This window comes from Bos taurus, chromosome 11, assembly GCF_002263795.3.
Source record: "Bos taurus isolate L1 Dominette 01449 registration number 42190680 breed Hereford chromosome 11, ARS-UCD2.0, whole genome shotgun sequence".
Taxonomy (NCBI): Eukaryota; Metazoa; Chordata; class Mammalia; order Artiodactyla; family Bovidae; genus Bos; species Bos taurus.
In genome coordinates, this window is record NC_037338.1 from 37573930 (window position 1) to 37598515 (window position 24586).

At 40.2% G+C, this 24586-nt stretch overlaps 1 protein-coding gene across 5 annotated transcripts in view; it reads left to right on the forward strand.

Moving 5' to 3' along the window:
* EML6 (EMAP like 6) overlaps nt 1-24586 on the forward strand; it is a 287468-nt gene that overhangs the window by 138634 nt on the left and 124248 nt on the right. For all 5 annotated transcript variants that reach the window (XR_001501286.3, XM_059891241.1, XM_059891240.1 and 2 more), the window contains 4 exons: nt 9309-9510; nt 12378-12515; nt 13573-13829; nt 19073-19285. Coding sequence is in view for 4 of the 5 variants with exons in the window: in XM_059891241.1 (XP_059747224.1) it covers nt 9309-9510; nt 12378-12515; nt 13573-13829; nt 19073-19285 (810 nt within the window). In the remaining variant the exon portion in view is untranslated. The remainder of the gene's footprint in view (nt 1-9308; nt 9511-12377; nt 12516-13572; nt 13830-19072; nt 19286-24586) is intronic.

Here is a 24586-nt window from a genome sequence, read left to right on the forward strand (position 1 = left end):
CTTGTTTGACTCAGAAAAGATTTCTCAAAGTTGCACTTATTTTTGGCCATCTTCTCATCAGGCCTTCTGCTTTCTAATCTACTATGGTAGTTTCCCAATATCTGGCCGAAGAACCACTGTATTAGAATTGGCCCAGAAATCTGAATTTTCAACAGTCTTGCTAAAGGCTGAGAACACACACTAGCTTCAGAACAGCTTGGTAGTGACTGGTTCTTAACAAGTGTTTCTCAGCCCTGGGGAGCTAAAAATAAGTATGCCCTGATCCACTCCAGACCAAATGAGAGAAATTTCTGGGTAGGATAGAGGCATCCATGTTTTAAAAACATTTTCCATGTAGGTTCTGATGAACAGTAAGGTTTGGAGCAAATGTTCTTGGTTTTTACCATATATCAGGCCTCAATGCACCAGGTTTAAGAGCACCGATAAGTACCACCCCTTCATGGATTGCAGCTTTGTCATGGTGAAGGGGCTTGCATAACTCAATGGAGCTAGTAACCATTCCATGCATGGCCACCAAAGATGGACAGTCTTAGTGAAGAGTTCTGACACACTATGGTCCATTGGAGGAGGAAACGGCAACCCATTTCAGTATTCTTGCCACAAGAATGAACAGCATGAAAAGGCAAAACGATATGATACCAGAAGATGAGCCCCCTAGGTAGGAAGGTGTCCAATATGCTACTGGGATGAGATGGTTAGATAGCATCATCGAATCCGTGGACATGAATTTGAGCAAACTCCAGGAGATAGTGGTGGACAGAGGAGCCTGGCATGCTGCAGTCCATGGGGTCGCAAAGGGTCGGACACAACTTAGTGACTGAATAACAACAATAAGGACCAACTCCCTTCCTCTCCCCACTGCCAGTCTTCCCTTCTTGGGCCAAATAATTGAGGGAAAAAGCATTTTACTCCCCAAATAGTTTTCTTTGTGTGTTAGGTACAGCGGTTCCTTCTGAGAGTCAGCAGTGCTAACATATCAAAATGATAACAGACAACACAACAAATATGTTGTAACACAGGCTTGTAACTAACAGACTCAGGGAGGACACAGCAGCAACTTCACAGCTCCTGGTGCTGACCCTGGCCTGGGGGCAGAATCTGACCACACGCACAGCAAGCTGTTCTCCATGGAGATGTGAATCTAATAAAAACCTGCTGGTTGAAATCACAACAATAATAACATACTTAATGATATGAGTGCCAGACACAGATTGATACTGAGTGCCAGATATTGGGTCAAGTGTTTGAATATATGCTTGCCCTGAATCTTCATAACAGTGCTGTGATGTGTGAGTGCTAATATTCTCTCCAGTTTACAGGTGGGGCAACCAAAGATTTGAAAGATTAAACACTTGCCTTGTCACAGATCTGGGCTATAAATCCAATCCGTGTACTTAACTGTTCAATGAACTAGTGAAAAATAAGCATGTCCTTTAAGTCTGTGTTGATATTCATGATACTCATGGATTAGATCTCCCCATGCCCGGGTTTCAGGACCGTCACAGAGAGGATTGAAAGTGGACTGTTTTCCGCTTCCTGGTCTGAATATAAAATCTGGGCAAAGAGCTGGTGTGAATTTGATCTTCTCCTTAGAGTTTTTCTGTTGAAGTGGGTGGTTGCTCTGTACTGCCATCTGCTGGCTTTCTGAACCAAGTACAGGCCAGAGCCCCGTATTTCTCATAGTGGAGCTAGTGGCAGAGGAGGTCACTGAATTCAAAATGTGCACCCCTCACCAAAACGCCTTCCTCTGAAACATACACTTTTTCATAAGAAAAGAGAATTTCTATGGTTTAAAATAATTAGGATGGTTTTCCCTGGCTCTCTTTTCACTCTTGGTGAATTTCTGACCATATTCCAAATAATGCCTTATATTTGTCTGACTCCCAGAGCAGAAGATAGGGAAAGACAGCTTAATTCCTTCCCAGTGCAGTGGTCACCTTGGCCAGGCTAGCTTGGAAATTGTGGTTAGGTTACTGTTCTCTGCATTTGTGTCAGAGAAGCTAAAACTAAGCCTGGATGGTTGGGAGAAGGGACCTACATATCAGAACCTTGTTAGGAACCTGCCTCTCCACAGTGTGCCCATAAAAGCCAGTCTGACCTGTACAACAGCAGTTAGGTTCAGAAATGAAGAAAACAGGGCGCTATTAGGAAACTCTAAGACAGCTCTCTACCCACTGAGGTGTCCTTAGGAAGCAATTCCCATTTTAAATAGTTTCCTTGGAAGTGAGAGCAGCTTAGCATCTTGTCTGTCTCTGTAGGTAGACCCCTGGGATCGACTTGTCTGATGTGGCAGAATTGAGTTTGTCGGTTTGAAGAACTGAGTTTTTGTGGAGAGCCTGAGTTGGTCTCTAGAGAAAATGTTCACAGCTCACTAGATTTATGTTGTAAACAATGAAAATGAAATGACTCCTCCCCTGGTTCTCTCTCCTTCTCCCCTGCCTCTACTTATAGTCCGGAACAATCCATATCAGTTTAACTTCATTGCTTTTGCTGCATGTTAAAGCTCCTCCCTTATGTTGGTTGGTTCAGTGGAAGCCTTTTTTCAAATGAAATCTGCTATAAAACACAGCCTGTGAGTTACTAAGGGAAAAGCAGGGGTGGGATCCTTAGACTCTGCCTCTCGTCTCTCATTTCCCTGTGGTTTCCTTACCAGGTCCCCTGAGGCTCTTCTAAGGACCCAAGAGCTCCCTGGGCAGAGTCTGAATATACAGCTGGGTGCTGCATAGCTTGACTGCCTCGTCAGTCTCGTCTGGGGTGGAAGGTTCTTCTTTGTTCTAAACCTCTTAAAGACAAAGCAAATATTTTTTAAATGTTAATGTATCAATTCCATGTGATAGGTTGTTTATTATAGTATTCTTGAACGTTCTGAATGTGTTCCCCAAACAGGAAGTTAAAAAATAGTGGGGATGGTGGGAGAAAAATGTTTGTACCCTGGTGGTTCTTTGGGAGAAATTTTGTGTTCAAACCATTTAGTTCAAGGCCATGGGGAGAACTCACCTGTTCATGCTTGTAGTGAAGCTGTGGGTGCCATGTCCGCTTGGAAAGGTAAGTCTTTAGGACAGTCAGTGGAATCATAAAGGGATTGTGGTTTGAATATTTCGGTAACAGTTAAAATACATAACATATTGCTGAGATATTATATGTGTATATATATATAATATGTGTGTGTGTATGTAACATTTTTATTGAGATGCAATTGAATTATAACCTTAGTTTCAGGTATATAAAATAATGTTTATATATAAACCTTGAGGTTTATGTGAGATAAAGGTCACATAACCTCAAGTTTAGTTAACATCACTACACATAGTTATAAATTTTTTTCTTGTGATGAAAACATTTAAAATCTATTCTCTTAGCTACTTTTAAATACACATTACAGGATTACTAAATGTACATGTACATAATGCTGTACATCACACCCCCAGGACTTCCCTACTTTATAACTGGAAGTCTGTGCCTTTTGATTCAGTTCAGTTCAGTTGCTCAGTTGTGTCCAAATCTTTGCGACCCCATGAATCGCAGCATGCCAGGCCTTCCTGTCCATCACCAACTCCCGGAGTTCAGAGACTCATATCCATCGAGTCAGTGATGCCATCCAGCCATCTCATCCTCTGGCGTCCCCTTCTCCTGCCCCCAATCCCTCCCAGCAGCAGAGTCTTTTCCAATGAGTCAACTCTTCGCATGAGGTGGCCAAAGTACTGGATATTCAGCTTCAGCATCATTCCCTCCAAAGAAATCCCAGGGCTGATCTCCTTCAGAATGGACTGGTTGGATCTCCTTGCAGTCCAAGGGACTCTCAAGAGTCTTCTCCAACACCACAGTTCAGAAGCATCAGTTCTTCGGCACTCAGCTTTCTTCACAGTCCAACTCTCACATCCATACATGACCACTGGAAAAACCATAGCCTTGACTAGATGGACCTTTGATGGCAAAGTAATGTCTCTGCTTTTGAATATGCTATCTAGGTTGGTCATAACTTTCTTTTTTTTTTTTTTCCATAACTTTCCTTCCAAGGAGTAAGCGTCTTTTAATTTCATGGCTGCAGTCACCGTCTGCAGTGATTTTAGAGCCCCCAAAAATAAAGTCTGACACTGTTTCCACTGTTTGCCCATCTATTTCCCATGAAGTGATGGGACCGGATGCCATGATCTTCGTTTTCTGAATGTTGAGTTTTAAGCCAACTTTTTCACTCTCCTCTTTCACCTTCATCAAGAGGCTTTTTAGTTCTTCTTCACTTTCTGCCATAAGGGTGGTGTCATCTGCATATCTGAGGTTATTGATATTTCTCCCGGCAATCTTGATTCCAGCTTGTGCTTCCTACAGCCCAGTGTTTCTCATGATGTACTCTGCATAGAAGTTAAATAAGCAGGATGACAATATACAGCCTTAACGTACTCCTTTTCCTGTTTGGAACCAGTCTGTTGTTCCATGTCCAGTTCTAACTGTTGCTTCCTGACCTGCATACAGATCTCTCAAGAGGCAGGTCAGGTGGTCTGGTATTCCCATCTCTTTCAGAATTTTCCACAGTTTATTGTGATCCACACAGTCAAGGGCTTTGGCATAGTCAATAAAGCAGAAATAGATGTTTTCCTGGAACTCTCTTGCTTTTTCCATGATCCAGCAGATGTTGGCAATTTGATCTCTGGTTCCTCTGCCTTTTCTAAAACCAGCTTGAACATCTAGAAGTTCATGGTTCACGTATTGCTGAAGCCTGGCTTGGAGAATTTTGAGCATGACTTTACTAGCGTGTGAGATGAGTGCAATTGTGTGGCAGTTTGAGCATTCTTTGGCATTGCCTTTCTTTGGGATTGGAATGAAAACTGACCTTTTCCAGTCCTGTGGCCATGCTGAGTTTTCCAAATTTGCTGGCATATTGAGTGCAGTACTTTCACAGCATCATCTTTCAGGATTTGAAATAGCTCAACTGGAATTCCATCACCTCCACTAGCTTTGTTCGTAGTGATGCTTTCTAAGGCCCACTTGACTTCGTATTCCAGGATATCTGGCTCTAGGTGAGGGATCACACCATCGTGATTATCTGGGTCGTGAAGATCTTTTTTGTACAGTTCTTCTGTGTGTTTTTGCCACCTCTTCTTAATATCTTCTGCTTCTGTTAGGTCCATACCATTTCTGCCCTTTATTGAGCCCATCTTTGCATGAAATGTTCCCTTGGTATCTCTAATTTTCTTGAAGAGATCCCTAGTCTTTCCCATTCTGTTGTTTTCCTCTATTTCTTTGCATTGATCCTTTTGATTACCTTCGCTCATTTTGCCTACTGTCCATGTCAGTCTCTGGCAATCACCAATCTATTCTGTGTATTTGTGAGATTTGGGGGTTTTGTTATTTCTTTTTTAGGTTCCACATATATTCCCACAATATTTATCTTTCTCTATCTGACGTATTTCACATATCATTATGCCCTCGGAAGTCACCCAGGTTGTCCCAAATGGCAAGAATTTTGTGTGTGTGGCTGAATAATACTCTATTATCTGTGTGTATATTACATTTTATCGGTCGGTTGTTGAAGAATTAGGTTGTTTCCATGCTGTGGCTATGGTGAGTCATGTTGCAGTGAACATGTGTGTACAGATACGTTTTACAATTAGTGGTTTTGTTCCCTTCAGATAACATTCAGAAGTGAAATTGCTGGATCCTCCAGTAGTTCTATTTTTAATTTTTGAGGCATCTCCATGCTGTTACCCACAGTGGCTGTGCGAGTTTACATTCCCATAGTACACAAGGGCCACCTTTTTTCCCCACTCTTGCCAGCATTTGTTATTTCTCATCTTTAGCGAAAAAAACAGCCATCATAATAAGTGTTAGATGATATTTCATTGTGGTTTTGAGTCGCATTTCTCTGACTAGGGATGTGGAACACCTTTTCGAGTACCTGTTATCTGCATATCTTCTTTGGAAAAATGTCTGTTCAGGTCCATTTTTTAATCAGATTGTTCGGGGTTTTTGCTATTGAGTTGTATGAGTTCTTTATATATTTTGAATATTAGCTCCTTATCAGATGTATGATTTGCAAGTATTTTCTCCCATTGGGTAGGTTGCCTGGCCATTTTGTTGATTGTTCCCTTTGCTGTGAGCAAGCTTTCTTAGTTCGATGTGTTCCCACTTGTTTATTTTTACTTTTATTGCCTTTCCTTTTGGTGTCAGAGCCACAAAGTCATCACCAAGACTGATGTCAAGGAGCTTACTGCCTGTGTTTTCTTCTAGGAGTTTTAGGGTTTCAGGTCTTAGGTTCAAGTCTTTAATCCATTTAGAGTTTATTTTTGTATGTTTCTTTTACATGTGGCTGTCTAGTTTTTCCAACACCATTTGTGGAAGAGATTGTCCTTTCCCTGTTGTGTACTCTTGTCTATATTATTTTAATTGATTTTGGCATGTAGATACCTGCTTACAAATGTCTGGCTCCTCCTTAGAATGCAAACTCCATAAGGGCATGACCCTGGCTTGTTCACTGTTCAAGCTTTAGTCTTGGGCATGTAATAGGTGCTCAATAGTCTTGGGCATGTAATAGGTGCTCAATAAATATTTTTGTATGTAAACTAATGACTATATCCCTCCTCTGAAATGTTCTCATTGAGGATGGGGAGGTTGTCTTTTATTTCTTGGTATCTCCAAAGACTCAAGAAATATTTATGATTTTAACATCTTATTCTTTTAACAATTCTTACTGAGTATCTACCACTATACTAGGCGTGGAGGACACAAAGGTGTATAAAACTGAGAAAACTCTTGTCTTCACAGATATTAGTAAGAGGGGGCAATAAATATAATAAACAAGTAAACTGTCTGATTTTTTTGCTGATGTTAGAATGTAATTAATATCTCTCTTCCTGTTTCTCAAGGACGAAGTCTTATACCTCTCCAGTAATAAAATTATAGATGATGCAAAGCCTGCTAGGGAGATGACAAATTCACCCCCTCCTCCTAGAGGCAATAGGAATATGTTAATAAAAGCATGGGGAGAAGATACAGGCAAGAAAGGGACAGGAGCAAAAGGATTTTTTTCTCAGCTGAGCCTCCTGCCTATCAGCCTGCCATCTCATCCTGACTGTTTTCCCTACACATCTGTCCTTTCCAACCTTGAAAGCCTGCGTGGTGTTTGCAGTGGAGGATTTTGAGTGATTGACCCTGAAACTAGCCGTTGCCAAGGTATCGCTACTTACTACTCACAGCAGGAATAATAAATCTGCCTGCGTGCTGTCTCCTTCCATTTCAAGATACATAGCAATGAATTCAAAGCAGGGGGTAAAGAGAGTTATCTCATGTAAGGATAGCAAAACAGTGTTCTGTTTTGTAGATAAATTCATTATCTCATTAGATCCTTTTAAGATCATAATGAGTTAAGATGAGGATTTCAGTTAGGGTGTCCAGATACCACCAACTAACTAACTCTTCTATCGTCCCAGCATTTGTCTTGAATTTTTTTTTAACAGGTTGTACTTTTTGGAGCAATTTTAGGTTCACAGCGAAATTGAGTGGAAGGTACAGATATTTCTCGTATACTTCTGCTTTCCTACACACGCAGCCTCCCTATCAACATGGCCCACCAGAATGGTGCATTGGTTACAGTGGATGGACCTACATTGATATATCATTGCCCAAAGCATATAGTTCATGTTAGGGTTCACTCTTGGTGTTGTATTAATATATTCTTTGAGTTTTGACATGTATAACATGTACCATTATAGATCCTACAGACTTTCACAACCCTAAGAATCCTCTGTGTGTCTGCCTATTCATTCCCCTGTCTTAGACCTTTTCATTCTGTAATAAAGTAATTATAATTTTATTGAATATATCTGAAATTTTTTGATAGAATAATTTAATAGGTCTTTCAACATACCAAAGCTGCTTTCTTGGTTAATAAATATTTCAAAAAATGTAAATTTAATTATTTTTAGAGCCTACTTTACTTCCAGAATGGTCCTGATTTGGATGATAAATTACATGGTCTCCATAATTATAGTCTACATTTATGGTCCCCAGAGAGAAGGAGAGTCTCCCTGGGATGTCTGGCCGGTCGGTATAGAGCAGGACTGAAGTCCAGGTACTCTGACTTCTTTTAGTTTCTGCAACAAAGACACAAAGCCCACTGGAGAGGCAGCTCAGATCTTAAAGGTTATCACATCCTTAAGTAGTTTGAAGTAGTTGTGAAGGTGGGATGGCTTATGTACTTCTAATTCAGACATGAGAAAATTCACTGTGTAAGTAAATAAATAATGTACCTTGTAAGGAACAGAATAGACCACAAGAAATCCACGCAATCAAAACTCAGGCAGGCAAGTTGAGAATCTACTTAGAGAGGATGGAATGATATGAGGGGGAAGGTTGGATTTAAAAGGAGTACTGCACTTTTAGAGAAGTTTCCATAAATTGTTAAGTCAGTGAAGAATAACATCTTCAAATGTTTGATGGTATTCTGAGACTGAAATTGGAGTTTCATTTGCATATTTCTGGGACATGGTGCATCTGTTTATCCAGCAGAATGAGACTAGGTTCTGATCAAATACATACTATACTTGCCTAATATGATAATTAACTGTTCTGTAGTATCACCCACGTATAATTATCTTACAATGCTAGCATCCTAAAGATTGAAGTGCTTATTAACTTTTCCATAGCAAGTCAGAAGGAAATTATTTTAAAGGAGGTTAAGTTTTCATTAAGACCAATTCCTGCTCTTATATTCACTTTAATGTCATATTTAATATAGTGGATCTTCCCGACCCAGTTCTCCAAATCTGCTGGAGAGGGGATAGTCTGGTTGGGAAGATCTGCTGGAGAAGGGATAGGCTATCCACTCCAGTGTTCTTGGGCTTCCCTTGTGGCTCAGCTGGTAAAGAATCCTCTTGCAATGCGGCAGACCTGGGTTTGGTCTCTGGGTTGGGAAGATCCCCTGGAGAAGGGAAAGGCTACCCACTCCAGGATTCTGGCCTGGAGAATTCCGTGGACTGTGTAGTCCATGGGGTCGCAGAGAGTCGGACATGACTGAGCACTTTGACTCACTCACTCCACTTGTGCTGTAAAACCACATAGTTAGCCTAAGTCAGACAGGAAAGAGCAATCTTTCCTTTACAAAACAGATTACAAGGGGTGTGGTGGGGGGCCAGCACATGGAAGGCAATGGTCAATAATGCAGAGGGCTGTGTGGGTTGGTTGTCCACCCCCAGGCATTGTTTGGCTATGTTACCTTAGAGGCTCTCCTGCTGACTAGGTTTTAACTTCAGGTGTTTTATTTGTAAATGGTGTGAAAGGATGCTTTTACTTTACTTGTGTATTTTCTTTGTCAGGCCTCTCTATCCGGAGTGTGTGCTGGAAAGCAGACCGCCTCCTAGCAGGGACCCAGGACAGCGAGATATTTGAAGTAATTGTGCGAGAACGGGACAAACCGATGCTGATCCTGCAGGGTCACTGTGAGGGGGAGCTCTGGGCTCTGGCCCTGCACCCCAAGAAGCCACTGGCCGTGACGGGCAGTGACGACCGCTCTGTCAGGTGAGGCCCCAGCAGTGTTGCCATAACCTCACACACCTCCCTGGGATGACAGACTGATTTTGCCCAAGCTTGCTTGTTATTTTAAGAGAAGGATAACCCCCAGTGTAGAACCTCACAGTTTCCAAACAGAATGCTGAGACATTTTGCTTAACAACAGTTGGCTTCTTGATCTCTTTTTGTTGCTATCTTTCTTGGGCCCCATATAAAGTCAAGAAAATGTTCTTAGAAGTGAAAATGCACTCCCGCTGGTTAGATTGGCCTCCAGGTCTCTTTCAGTTGAAGATGTGAGCTGAGTTCACTCACCTGTATAAAGTTATATTTCCCCCTCATATCTTCTGTCCTGCTGGGGGCAGCTTAGCAGTTTCACAGCTTACTCACTTTTTATCCGTTTAGTTGGAGATTAGAGATCTCAAATAGAACTGAAGTTCTGATTTTCCAAAGTCGTCTTTAGCATGAGAGTCATTAATTCTTTCTTTGTAAATTCTCGTGTGGAATTTTGAGCAATGTCCTCAAATCAAGGGAAAGTGCTGGTTCCTAAGAAAATGTGCCCATTTTATTAGGGCCTCAGGGGTTCTTACTATGGATCACTTGTGTTTGAGAGCTCGACAGTAATAGAATGAGCAGAATGACTATGCTTCCACTGCTCTTGTGACTGTTGAGAGACTGAACATATGATTTGAAAGTGTGAGATGAAAGCTGTTACACTGAATCCAGCGTTTTTGTATTTACTACTGAACTTTAAATGTGCTCAACAATAAGCAGGCCAGAAAGAGAGTCCGTGACAGTGAGAGGAAGAGACTGATTGATCAATTCATCGATGGATTACTGCTTCTAAGTTTGAATAGCTAAACAGGAGGACTGGACACGAGACCTAGGGTCATTACTCTCCCTCCCCACCCTTATTCTGTATTTTTGTGAATCCAGTCAAGATGCAGTCAGTATACTCATTAGCATAAATCCAAAGATAAATCCATTTTTTAGTTTGCACCCAGCACTAAAGTCTCATCAATCTAAAAATCAGTGAAAACAATTACAGCTATCTCTACATGTGCTGCTGCTGCTTCTAAGTCGCTTCAGTCGTGTGTGACTCTGTGCGACCCCACAGACGGAAGCCCACCAGGGCCCACCGTCCCTGGGATTCTCCAGGCAAGAATACTGGAGTGGGTTGCCATTTCCTTCTCCAAGTGCTATAAATGTCTATTTGGCTTCTTACTTGTCATTACTTACTGCCTTCCTCTCTTCCTTTTCCTTCTGTTACTCTGAGCCAAACCAATGCCACCAAGTTATTCAAACATCCAAGAAACTCAATTCATACCCATCCAGATAGAAAGGATTTCAAGAAAGTTTTTAGCTTTTGTATTTTAACAACTATGTTGAATCTTAGAATTGCAAAGAGCCCTTACTGCCAGAATTTGTATTACTCCCTTTAACCATTAATTTGGCTAAGATATTAAATGGAATTTGACACTCTGAGTATTGAAATTTAGCAAGGGTATAAGTCATAACTCTTTGAGAAAGGTTAGCTTAGTGACTTTAGAAGGATAGTGCAGTTTACTGAGATGTGGTGGTTTCTTCATGCTAGTAGAGCAAAGCTTACATTGCTTAAAATAGTACACGGCTTAAAACAGCATGAACTATGAATAATGGAAAAGGTATTGAAAGCCTACCCTGAGTTTTAAGCTGAATAGCTCAGGCTGCCTCAGGGATAGGCAGACTCCACTGGGCAGCCCTACATGGCAAGACAGGTGCCCCGTCCCTCCTGATGGCAGGATGCACTTAGGAAAGCTACACCACATTTGACTTACTCCTGTCTCTTTATCACAAGAGCTTAGATTCTAGCCACTCCCGCCACAGTTATTGTTGTTTGCATAATAAGAGAAGACTGTCTTTAAAGTGGTAACAGGAAAAGGTCACATACCACAACTGCAAGTCATATAGAAACTCTTATTCGAATCCTCAGATATTTAGTTCATGGTCTTTCATTCTGAAGTGCTTGGCTTAGGTGTTCTAAGAGCTGCCCTTACAAGTGACCTCTGTTTCTCCAGCAGTCGTCCGCTCATCAGCCAGGGGGCCCGGTGAAGTATTCCCCCTCCCCTGACCAAGAGGGGCCCTGTCAGCAGTGGGGCGCCAGGGATTTTTGAGGAGTTTCAGCACATGACTGTGTACAGCCAACTTGGAATCCTCCTAGGCAGGGGTACCATTTATTCTTCTCCATCTCAGATACTTTTTCTTGCTCAGGAGACCAACAAACATAATATGCGTTTTAGTCTATATTTACATAACACAGTTTCTAGAAGAAAACCCGTATTTAAAAAGCAACTGATAATAACAGCATCTAGTAGTACCTCTTATCCTGTAAGTGTTATTAACACCCATTGGTATAATTCAGGAACAGTTTTTAATCTCCAAAGAGAAAAGTTGCTTGGGGCTGGTGCACTGGGACGACCCAGAGGGATGGTATAGGGAGGGAGGAGGGAGGAGGGTTCAGGATGGGGAACACATGTATACCTGTGGTGGATTCATTTTGATATTTGGCAAAATTAATACAATTATGTAAAGTTTAAAAATAAAAAAAATAAAAAAAAATTTTTTGTATGAAGTAGTATGTAAAATTTCCTTATTTTTCAATCTCAAAATCTTTGAAAATATCTCATGTTTTATTTCTTGCTGGATATCTCAAATGGAGAAAATCACCCAAAGATAGACCAAACACCTTTGCAGCTTCCCAGACATGCCGAGAGGGAGGAGACTGGTGTGATGTTCCTGCATCCTTTTTTGTTACTATCGCCGTGATGAACAGGCCTTTGGCCTTGGGCTGGCTGATGACTATGAGAAAGTGTTTTGTTTTGACTTTGAACTGCTCTTAGGCTGTGGAGCCTGGCTGACCATGCCTTGATTGCCCGCTGTAACATGGAGGAGGCGGTTCGCAGCGTTGCTTTCAGCCCCGATGGATCTCAGTTGGCCCTGGGCATGAAGGACGGATCTTTCATTGTTCTCCGAGTCAGGCACGTACTACTGGTATTGAAAATGACATTAGAGATATGCTTCTGCTAAAATTAATTCTCCAGGTCAGAATGTTTGCCAGGACTTTAGGGAAAAATGCGTTTGCTGTTTTGAATAGGTAGATTCTCAATCCCCTCTCTGTAATTGCCAGATCCAAACACTGAAAATCTTAAGTTATTTGGTAACTTATTTGGCAGCACAGCCTGACCCAGTGAACTGATGTGAAATTGTTTACAGTCTGTCAGTCTCCTTTTTTTTTTTTAAGTGTAATTTTTTTCTCAATATATATATTTTGTTGAAGTATAGTTGACTTACAGTGTCTCGGGTGTGCAGAAAGGTGATTCAATTACACACATATCTACTAATCTCTTAGTAGGAACAATCACATATCATGGGATTTGCTGCAAGAATATGAATGTGTTCAAAAGGGGTCGCTGCCCTAGCTCCTACGGGGCTGTTGCATAATATATGTGAACCTTTGCAAAATGCAGTGAGTGATCAACTCCCAAACTCGTCTGGTCCTAAGGGTTTTAGGTAAGAGATTATGGGCTTTTAATGAGACGAGAAAAAGGAAGAAAAAGGAAAGCCGCCTCTAATAGCACCAGAGTTTTAGAGGTGAGCTGGAATAAAAGATTTTTCGCCCTATAATCACTAATAAAATGGAAAATTTCCTATTTATTAACATCTGATATTATTTATAGTATACAAAAATTATGACCCACTCTTGTATTTCCTTCAAATAACCTTGGTTATTCTTTGGGATTACACACTTTGTGATTATAGAAAGGAAACGAAGCTATAAATTAGATACTGTATCTCACATAACAAATTCTACCTAGCTTTAAAAATGCTGTTGACATGGTTTATTACACTAAATTCTCATTACCAGTTACACATAACTCATTACCAAATGGGTAAGTAGCCTTTTCTTTCTTTGCTTAGTGATGTATGAGAAGATGGCTAATTACCAAATTTTCAGTGACACACAAACTTTAAAGCATGACTTGAGGTTCCATCCCTAGATTTGCTATTTATCATTTTGCTTTTTTATTCTTTCAGAGATATGACAGAAGTGGTTCATATCAAAGATCGAAAAGAAGTCATTCATGAAATGAAATTTTCTCCAGATGGTTCTTATCTGGCAGTGGGATCCAATGATGGCCCGGTAGACGTCTACGCTGTTGCCCAGAGGTATAAGAAAATTGGAGAATGCAACAAGTCTCTCAGTTTCATCACACACATTGACTGGTCTTTGGATAGTAAATACTTGCAAACTAATGATGGTGCTGGAGAACGGCTATTCTACAAAATGCCATGTAAGTCACAAGGGCATTAAATGTGTATGCAAAACATAGCTCTGAACCATGGCAGAAAATGTATGAGGATATTCTTAGGACCTGAGGGCAAGGAGTATTTTCTCAAACAAGACCCTCAGATCACAAACTCTCAAAGAAAAAATTCATAAACTGAAACACATTAAAATAAAAAATTATTCCACAACAAAAGAGACTATGAATAAAATGAAAAGACAGTGCATAGGTTGGGCATAAAGACTTGGACTTATAATGGACAAAGGCTATTCAGTTGACCTTTGAATAATATGGGTTTGAACTGCATGGGTCTACTTCTGTAGATTTTTTTTAGTAGTAAATACTAGAGTACTACATACTAAGAGGTTGGTTGAATCCATAGATGTGGAACCAGGAATGCAGATGGTCTGAGTTGTACATGGATTTTTGACTCCCCAGAGTTGTTCAAGAGTCAACTGTATACCTAGAATATGTAAAGAATGCCTACAGATAAGGAAAAAGAAAATTTGCTAGGAAAATACAAAAAAAACATGAAAATTTTAGGAACACAATCCTAAACTACTGTGATTACTTTAGTCTCTCTTTGTGTCCTTAATAATTGGAAGGCTTTATTATGTGACTACTTGGTGAAAAGTGCTAATTGGGATTCAAAAAACACACATTTTATTTGTAGCCCCCACTATAATTTCTATAAGAAATTCATCTTATTTACATAATACTCATTTAGTAACACTTAGTTTATAATAATAAAACATCATAAATACAAATTGATGTATTTTCAATTCAGTTGCTCAGTCGTGTCCGACTCTTTGCGACCCCATGAACTACAGCACGCCTGGCCTCCCTGTCCATCACAAACTCCCAGAGTCCACCCAAACCCATGTCCATTGAGTCGGTGATGCCATCCAACCATCTCATCCTATGTCGTCCCCTTCTCCTCCTGCCCTCAATCTTTCCCAGCATCTTTTCAAATGAGTCAGCACTTCACATCAGGTGGCCAAAGTATTGGAGTTTCAGCTTCAACATCAGTCCTTCCAATGGACACCCAGGACTGATCTCCTTTAGAATGGACTGGTTGGATCTCCTTGCAGTCCAAGGGACTCTCAAGATTCTTCTTCAACACGACAGTTCAAAAGCATCAATTCTTCAGTGCTCAGCTTTCTTCACAGTCCAACTCTCACATCCATACATGACCACTGGAAAAACTATAGCTTTGACTAGATGGACCTTTGTTGACAAAGTAATATCTCTGCTTTTGAATATGCTATCTAGGTTGGTCATAACTTTCCTTCCAAGGAATAAGCGTCTTTTAACTTCATGGCTGCAATCACCATCTGCAGTGATTTTGGAGCCCAGAAAAATAAAATCAGCCACTGTTTCCACTGTTTCCCCATCTATTTCCCATGAAGTGATGGGACTGCATGCCATGATCTTCGTTTTCTGAATGTTGAGCTTAATAAGCCAGCTTTTTCACTCTCCTCTTTCACCTTCATCAAGAGGCTTTTTAGTTCCTCTTCACTTTCTGCCATAAGGGTGGTGTCATCTGCATATCTGAGGTTATTGATATTTCTTCTGGCAATCTTGATTCCAGCCTGTGCTTCTTCCAGCCAAGCGTTTTCATGATGTACTCTGCATATAAGTTAAATAAGCAGGGTGACAATATACAGCCTTGACGTACTCCTTTTCCTATTTGGAACCAGTTGTTGTTCCATGTCCAGTTCTAACTTTGCTTCCTGACCTGCATACAGGTTTCTCAAGAGGCAGATCAGGTGGTCTGGTATTCCCATTTCTTTCAGAATTTTCCATAGTTTATTGTGATCCACACAGTCAAAGGCTTTGGCATAGTCAATAAAGCAGAAATAGATGTTTTTTCTGGAACTCTCTTGCCTTCTCGATGATCCAACGGATGTTGGCAATTTGATCTCTGGTTCCTCTGCCTTTTCTAAAACCAGCTTGAACATTTGGAAGTTCTCGGTTCACATATTGCTGAAGCCTGGCTTGGAGAATTTTAAGCATCAATTTACTAGCGTGTGAGATGAGTGCAATTATGAAATAGTTTGAGCATTCTTTGGCATTGCTTTTCTTTGGGATTGGAATGAAAATTGACCTTTTCCAGTCCTGTGGCCACTCCTGAGTTTTCCAAATTTGTTGGCATATTGAGTGCAGCACTTTCACAGCATCATCTTTCACAATTTGAAATAGCTCAACTGGAATTCCATCACCTCCACTAGTTTTGTTCGTAGTGATGCTTCCTAAGGCCCACTTGACTTCACATTCCAGGATGTCTGGCTCTAGGTGAGTGAGCACACCATCGTGATTATCTGGGTCATGAAGACCTTTTTTGTACAGTTCTTCTGTGTATTCTTGCCACCTCTTCAATTTTTGAATAATGATTTTTTGTAATGTAAGATTAAAAATTTAATGTTTAACATAATTTTTTCATAAATTTTTTATTGAAAAATCAATTTTACCATGAAATAAGGTATAACATGGGCTTCCCAGGTGGCACTAGTAAAGAACCCACCTGCCAATGCATGAAATGTGAGAGGTATGGGTTGAGAAGATCCCCTGGAGAAGAGCCTGGCAACCCACTCCAGTATATTTGCCTGGAGAATCCCATGGACAGAGAAGCCTGGTGGCCTACAATCCAGCGGGTCACAAAGAATCAGATGTGACTGAAGCACACATGCATCATGCAAGGTGTAATATAATAAAATGCCAACTTTTTTCATTTAAATTTATTTATTTTAATTGGAAATTCATCAGTTTACCATTACTGTGTGCATATTTCTTTGTGTCTGCTTTCTTTGCTTGTCTGTATTTAATATATATTTTCCTATGTGAAAAAAGACGGAACACACATTTGTCATTTGCAATAAACAAATAAACCCTGCTCAGTGAAAATATCATAATTTTCTTTCTCATCCTCCTGTTGAGTGTTTGGGCGTATTTCTAGTTTCTTTGCTGATACCCACAGTAAAACTCCAAATATCTTTGTAGAGGTGGGATTTTCTCTTCCATGTTACTTCCTTGGACTGTGTTCTTTAAGCAGGGACACTGGATCAAGAATATATTCAAACTATCAGCTCTGATTCTATGGTCTTAAAAATGGGTATAATACTATGCTAGAGTCCAGAATTGCCAGTCTGACAATGCACCAGTAATGTGCAAGAGCATTTATTCTCATAGATTGTTTCATTGAAAATGTTTGTTACTGTTGAGGGGAAAGTATGAGTTAATACACTTAATTGTCTTGATTTTGAATTTTTAAATAGTGTATCACCAAACATTTTTCCCAGCATTCCTTTTCTGTGGGCTTCCTCCTTTGTGTGCTCCCAGAGGACATCCCTTGCTAGCTGCTGGTGGAAACTGGGTATTGTGCCCTGTACTTAAGAATATAGCAAGCAAAATTGTCAGGAGTCTTTTCCCCAACCAATTATACTTCATCAAAATTTGGTAGATTTTTATCATGTAGCACTTTAAACAGCAAAGTCCGTTCATTTCTTTCATTAAATAATTGAAGCTGATTTTTTTAAAAAATCACTTCTCTGGCTCCTGGAATTATGAAAAGTAGGAGTTCAGAATAAACTTTTTAAAAACCAGAAAAAGTTGATAACTGTGATAATATATAATTTAATAATAGTAATTTCTTCAATAACACGAAGCATAATATCATCTGTATCCAAATAAGGTCAAGTAAATATCAGTTCAGTTCAGTTGCTCAGTTGTGTCTGACTCTTTGTGACCCCGTGGACTACAGCACACCAGGCTTCCCTGTCCATCACCAACTCCTGGAGCTTACTCAAACTCATGTCCATTGAGTCAGTGATGCCATCCAACCATCTCATCCTCTGTCGTCCCCTTCTCTTCCTGCCTTCAATCTTTCCCAGCATCAGGGTCTTTCCCAATGAGTCAGTTCTTGGAGTTTCAGCATCAGTCCTTCCAATGAACATTCAGGACTGATTTCCTTTAGAATGGACTTATTGGATCACCTTGCTGTCCAAGGGACTCTCAAGAGTCTTCTCCAACACCACAGTTCAAAAGCATCAATTCTTTGGCACTCAGCTTTCTTTATAGTCCAGTTCTCACATCCATATATGACTACTGGAAAAACCTTAGCTTTGACTAGACAGACATTTGTTGGCAAAGTGTCATCTCTGCTTTTTAATATGCTGTCTAGGTTGGTCATAGCTTTTCTTCCAAGGAGCAAGCAAGTCTTTTAATTTCATGGCTGCAGTCATCATCTGCAATGATTTTGGAGCCCCCCAAAATAAAGTCTGTCACTGTTTCCATTGTTTCCCCATCTATTTGCCATGAAGTGATGGGACTGGATGCCATGATCTTAGTTTTCTGAATGTTGAGTTTTAAGCCAAGTTTTTCACTTTCCTCTTTCAGTTTCATCAAGAGGCTCTTTAGTTCTTCTTCACTTTCTGCCATAAGTGTAGTATCATCTGCATATCTGAGATTATTGATATTTTTCCTGGAAATCTTGATTTCAGTTTGTGCTTCATCCAGTCCAGCATTTCTAATGACGTACTCTGCATATAAGTTAAATAAGCAGGGTGACAGTATACAACCTTGACGTACTCCTTTTCCTATTTGGAACCAGTCTGTTGTTCCATGTCCAGTTCTAACTGTTGCTTCTTGATCTGCATACAGATTTATCAGGAAGCAGGTCAGGTGGTCTGGTATTCCCATCTGTTTAAGAATTTAGTTTGTTGTGATCCGCACAGTTCAAGGCTTTAGCATAGTCAATAAAGCAGAAGTAGATGTTTTTCTGGAACTCTCTTGCTTTTTCCATGATCCAATGGATGTTGGCAATTTGAACTCTGGTTCCTCTGCCTTTTCTAAATCTAGCTTGAACATCTGAAAGTTCACAGTTCACGTATTGCTGAAGCCTGGCTTGGAGAATTTTGAGCATTACTTTGCTAGCATGTGAGATGAGTGCAATTGTGTGGTAGTTTGAGCATTCTTTTGCATTGCCTTTCTTTGGTAGTTTGAGACATTAGATTTCAGTACAATGATCATTTCCTTTCTCATATCTTGAGTTTTGAGCATGTGCTTTCTTTAAACCCTGCTGGAGGGAAAAAATCACCAGTTGGGGAAAGAGATTATAATTTATAGTTTCCTTAGTTTATAAACATTTTAAAACAAAGGTTTTAGACTTCTTTGAGAAAAATTAATAAGTAAATTCAACATGATTTTTATTTACATGTAGCATTATATTGAAGTATATTGATTATTTTCAGCTGGGAAGTCTTTAACGAGTAAAGAAGAAATCAAAGGGATTCCCTGGGCCTCCTGGACATGTGTGAAAGGCCCAGAAGTGAGTGGAATTTGGCCAAAATACACTGATGTCACTGACATCAACTCAGTGGATGCAAATTACAACAGTTCAGTGTTGGTGTCTGGAGATGATTTTGGACTGGTTAAATTGTTTAAATTTCCTTGTCTCAAAAAAGGTAAGGCCAAAAGAAATGCTTCATTGAATGAAGATTTAATCTAGGATATATATATATAGTGTAATTAAAGCTTATTTTCTTGATGTCCATTAGTGCAGACTATTCATTTTATCTTTATATATATATATATATATTTACCCTTTAATACTTTTTAGTAAAGTTTGATATCTTCTGCTTTTGACATTCTGAAATATATGTGGTTTTGCAAATTTAAGTCAGCATTTGTTAACAGAGATACTAAACATTTTGTGATCCATAAACCTCACGTTTCACATTTTAAACAAGTTATATTCTATTTTATTTATATCTATGTAAATATAATAATTTAAATTATATGTTACATTAAAATATTGTAATTAAAATTCATTTATGCATTATACCTAATTATGCTTATACATAGGAAGCAAAGCTACTCCTTATAGACATATTTAAAATAAAATCTGAAAGTGATTGTTCTGGTGATAATACACTTTGTGGACTGCTTCTCATAGCACTAATTTTGCACACCAGACTAACATTAACTGGTGAAATTTTTATAGAATTATAGTTGATTTACAGTGTATTAATTTCTACTGTACAGAAAAGTGATTCTGTTTTATATATATAGGTATGTATATCTATATATACATATAGGTAAATATACATTCTTTTTAAAATTGTTTCCCATTATGGTTTATCAGTGGAATATTGAATATAGTTCCCTGTCCTATACAGTAGGACCTTGTTGTTTATCCATTCTATCTATATATTATAGTTTACATCTGCTAATCCCAAACTCCCAATATGTTCCTTCCCCAACTCCCCTCCCACTTGGCAACCACAAGTCTGTTCTTCATGTCTAGGAGTCTACTTCTGTTTGATAGATAAGTTCATTTGTATCATATTTTAGATTCTGTATATAAGTGATATCACATGGTCTTTTTCTCTTTCTGACTTAACCCCGCTTAGTTTGGTCATCTCTAGATCCATCCATGTTGCTGCAAATGGCGTTATTTCATTCTTTTTATGGCTGAGTAGTATTCCATTGTGTACATTACCCATCTTCTGTATCCATTCATCTGTTGATGGACATTTAGATTGTTTCCATGTCTTGGTTTTTGTGAATAGTGTTACTATGAACATTGGGGTGCATGTATCTTTTTGAATTGTAGTTTTGTCTGAATATATGTCCAGGAGTGGGATTGCAGGATCATACAGTAGTTCTGTCTTTAGTTTTTGGAGGAACCTTCATAACTGTTTCCCATTGTAGTTGTACCAACTTACTTACCCACCAACAGTGTAGAAGGGTTTCATTTTCTCCACACACTCTCCAGCATTTGTTGTCTGTAGACTTTTTAGTGATGGCCATTTAGTGAAGTGGTACCTCACTGCAGTTTTAGTTTGCCCACTCCAGTACTTTTGCCTGGAAAATCCCATGGACGGAGGAGTCTGGTGGGCTGCAGTCCATGGGGTCGCTGGAGTCGGACACGACTGAGCAACTTCACTTTCACTTTTCATTTTCATGCATTGGAGCAGGAAATGGCAACCCACTCCAGTGTTCTTGCCTGGAGAATCCCAGGGACGGGGGAGCCTGGTGGGCTGCCGTCTATGGGGTCGCACAGAGTCGGACATGACTGAAGCGACTTAGCAGTAGCAGTAATTAGCAGAATTGAACATCTCTTCATGTGCCTGGTGGCCACCTGTATGTCTTCCTTCGAAAAATGTTTATTTACATCTTCTACCCTTTTTCGTTGTTTGTTTTGTCGTCGTTGAGTTTTATGACCTGTTTATGTATTTTGGAATTTAAGCCCTTGTTGGTTGCATCATTTGTAAATATTTTCTCCCAGTCTGCAAATTTGTCTTTTCATCTTGTTTATGGTTTTCTTTGTTGTGCAAAACTTGTAAGTTTGGTTAGGTCCCATTTGTTTATTTTTGCTTTGGAGAGACTGATAACTGGTGACATTTTTGAGAGAGAAATTTGACTCAAAACGCTTTCTGCCGTTGCATCTTGTTCTTTTGTTTTATTGTTGTCACTTCAATTTTTCTGGCACCTCAGGCTTTGTAGAATGTGGCTGAGTTAATTATGTAATGATCCTGTCCTCTTCTCCCTTCAAAAGTTTTGGCAAATCCTATACACAGGTTTTTCTGAGACTCCCCACCTGTACCCTGAAAATCTGATTTTGGGAAAGTAATCAGTAGGCGTATGCTGTTGCCTAAAATGCATGTCACTTGAATGATTTTTAGATTAAGCATGGAAAGAGACTGAAAATGTAATCAGAAAGTTTTTTCAGCTAACTGGCAGTTTCGAAGCAGTGAATTTTGGTACAAAATTGAACATAAAGTGCATAGGAGAAGCAACCATCACTTCCACTTGACAAGATGACCATCAGTTTAAAATGCTTGAGGAACAAGATGGCAGAGGGGTAGGTGGACATGGAGTACATCTCTCCCCACGTATGTGTCAGGAATACACCTTCAGACACAGAACTGCATGCAGAACACCAGCTGAGAGTGGACAGGAGTACCTGATCAGCAGAAAAGAATATACAGACCCACCTGAAACTCGGTAGGACGAAGGAACTAGGGGGAAAACGGGAGCGTTAGTAGGACTGGACCTGCCCTCAGCTGGTGGGGGAACTGAAGCAGGGGTCTGATCCCCACATCCGGACAGTTGTCTGAGTCAGAGGAGAAACATTAAGGCTCAGAGGGAAACAGCCTAAATGGAATGAGAATCAGACAGTCCTTGCCACAGCCATACATACCCTAGATGGCATAGTGGCTGGAAGCTGGAGTTTAGGGATTGTGGAGCAATCCCAGGGCAAGGGCTGCTGTTGACTGTGGAGAGACAGATCAAGGGAATGTGAGGAAGGAGATTGTGGTGGGAAGTGCCCATGGAGGAAAGCCAGCAGCCATGGAAGCAGGTTGATGCTGCTGAGTCATGAGTAGTGGGGGGAGCCATCACCATAGCCTCTCTCCCCCCATCACCATAGCGTCTCCCCAGACAGAACCCCTGCGACTCAAGCAGCTGTACTACCTCCACACCTGGCCCTCATAGGGGCAAACCCAAGTCCTTCAGGGCAGCCTCAGGAGCAAACTCCAGCGGATGACTCATATCCAGAAGTGGAAATAAAACCACAATTGTAACCCAGGGGTAGTGTGACTAAGGAAGAAGACCCAAAACCCTCCCACCAGCTGTACAAACTGCAGATTAAATCCACACGATCAACTAGGCAGACACTGTGTCTGTGGAATATATAAAAGCTCATTGAGAGCCCCTGCAAAACAAAATGCACTAGTTCTGATTGCTGTGGACATTGGAGGCAAGAACACAGAATAGGAGCAGATTAGAATCTGAGCTGCCCCCACAGCAGGTCCAGAGATCAGCACAGTGTTAGAGGGCATCCTAGGGAGGTGAAGTGGCCTGTGACTCCCAGCAATGGAAAGGACTCTGACAGCAGTGACTCAAGAAAAACATTTATTTTCTTATGTTTTGACTTGTTCTGTAGATTCTTTTGGATTTTTTTTTTTTCTTTTTTCCCCGCTTCTGTTGTAGTTGTTGATTTTATTGGCACTATGAAATCTAACTAGCTTTTAAGGTTGTTTTTTTTTCCTCAGTCACATTTTTTATTGTTGTTATAAACCTCTAGCTCTATATTGGGCTTTTGCAGTTCTGGGGAGTTGTTTTCTTTGTTTCTCTTCTCTTTTTTTTAATTTTAGTTTTTTAAACCTATTATTATTTTTCTGCATTTATTCCTTAGTTTGCTTTTCTTACTGTTCTTTTCCCCTTGCAGTTAATCTTTAATATATATATAAATCTTCTTTATCTACCTCTATTTAGCTTTGCATATCAATTCTTTCTTTCTTTTCTTCCTTTCCTTTAGTCTCAACACATTTGATAATTTTATTTTCATCGCTTTATACACCAATTGGCACCTTGCTTTAATCTTGTTTTCCACTTTGTACTTTAGTTTTGTTCAGTTCAGTTCAGTCGCTCAGTTGTGTCTGACTCTTTGCGACCCCATGAGCCGCAGCACGCCAGGCCTCCCTGTCCATCACAAACTCCCAGAGTTTATCCAAACTCATGTCCATTGAGTCGGTGATGCCATCTAACCGTCTCATCCTCTGTCTTCCCCTTTTCCTCCTGCCCTCAATCTTTCCCAGCATCAGGGTCATTTCAGTTGAGTCAGCTCTTTTCATCAGGTGGCCAAAGTATTGGAGTTTCAGCTTCAACATCAGTCCTTCCAATGAACACCCAGGACTGATCTCTAGAATGGACTGGTGGATCTCCTTGCAGTCCAAGGGACTCTCAAGAGTCTTCTCCAACACCACAGTTCAAAAGCAACAATTCTTCGGCACTCACCTTTCTTTATAGTCCAACTCTCACATGCATACATGACTACTGGAAAAACCATAGCCTTAACTAGATGGACCTTTGTTGACAAAGTAATGTCTCTGCTTTTTAATATGCTGTCTAGGTTGGTCATAACTTTCCTTCCAAGGAGCAAGCAAGTCTTTTAATTTCATGGTTGCAATCACCATCTGCAGTGATTTTGGAGCCCCCCAAAATAAAGTCAGACACTGTTTCCACAGTTTCCCTATGTATTTGCCGTGAAGTAATGGGACCGGATGCCATGATCTTAGTTTTCTGAATGTTGAGCTCTAAGCCAACTTTTTCACTCTCCACTTTCACTTTCATCAAGAGGCTTTTTAGTTCCTCTTCACTTTCTGCCATAAGGGTGGTATCATGTGCATATCTGAGGTTATTGATATTTCCCCTGGCAGTCTTGATTCCAGCTTCTGCTTCTTCCAGCCCAGAGTTTCTCATCAGGTACTCCGCATATAAGTTAAATAAGCAGGGTGACAATATACAGCTTTGACGTACTCCTTTTCCTATTTGGAACCAGTCTGTTGTTCCATGTCCAGTTCTAACTGTTGCTTCCTGACTTGCATACAGCTTTCTCAAGAGGCAGGTCAGGTGATCTGGTATTCCCATCTCTTTCAGAATTTTCCACAGTTTATTGTGATCCACACAGTCAAAGGCTTTAGCATAGTCAATAAAGCAGAAATAGATGTTTTTCTGGAACTCTCTTGCTTTTTCAATGATCCAGTGGATGTTGGCAATTTGGTCTCTGGTTCCTCTGCCTTTTCTAAAACCAGCTTGAATATCTGGAAGTTCACGTATTGCTGAAGTCTGGCTTGAAGAATTTTAAGCATCACTTTACTAGCGTGTGAGATGAGTGCAATTGTGCGGTAGTTTGAGCATTCTTTGGCATTGCCTTCCTTTGGGATTGGAATGAAAACTGACCTTTTCCAGTCCTGTGG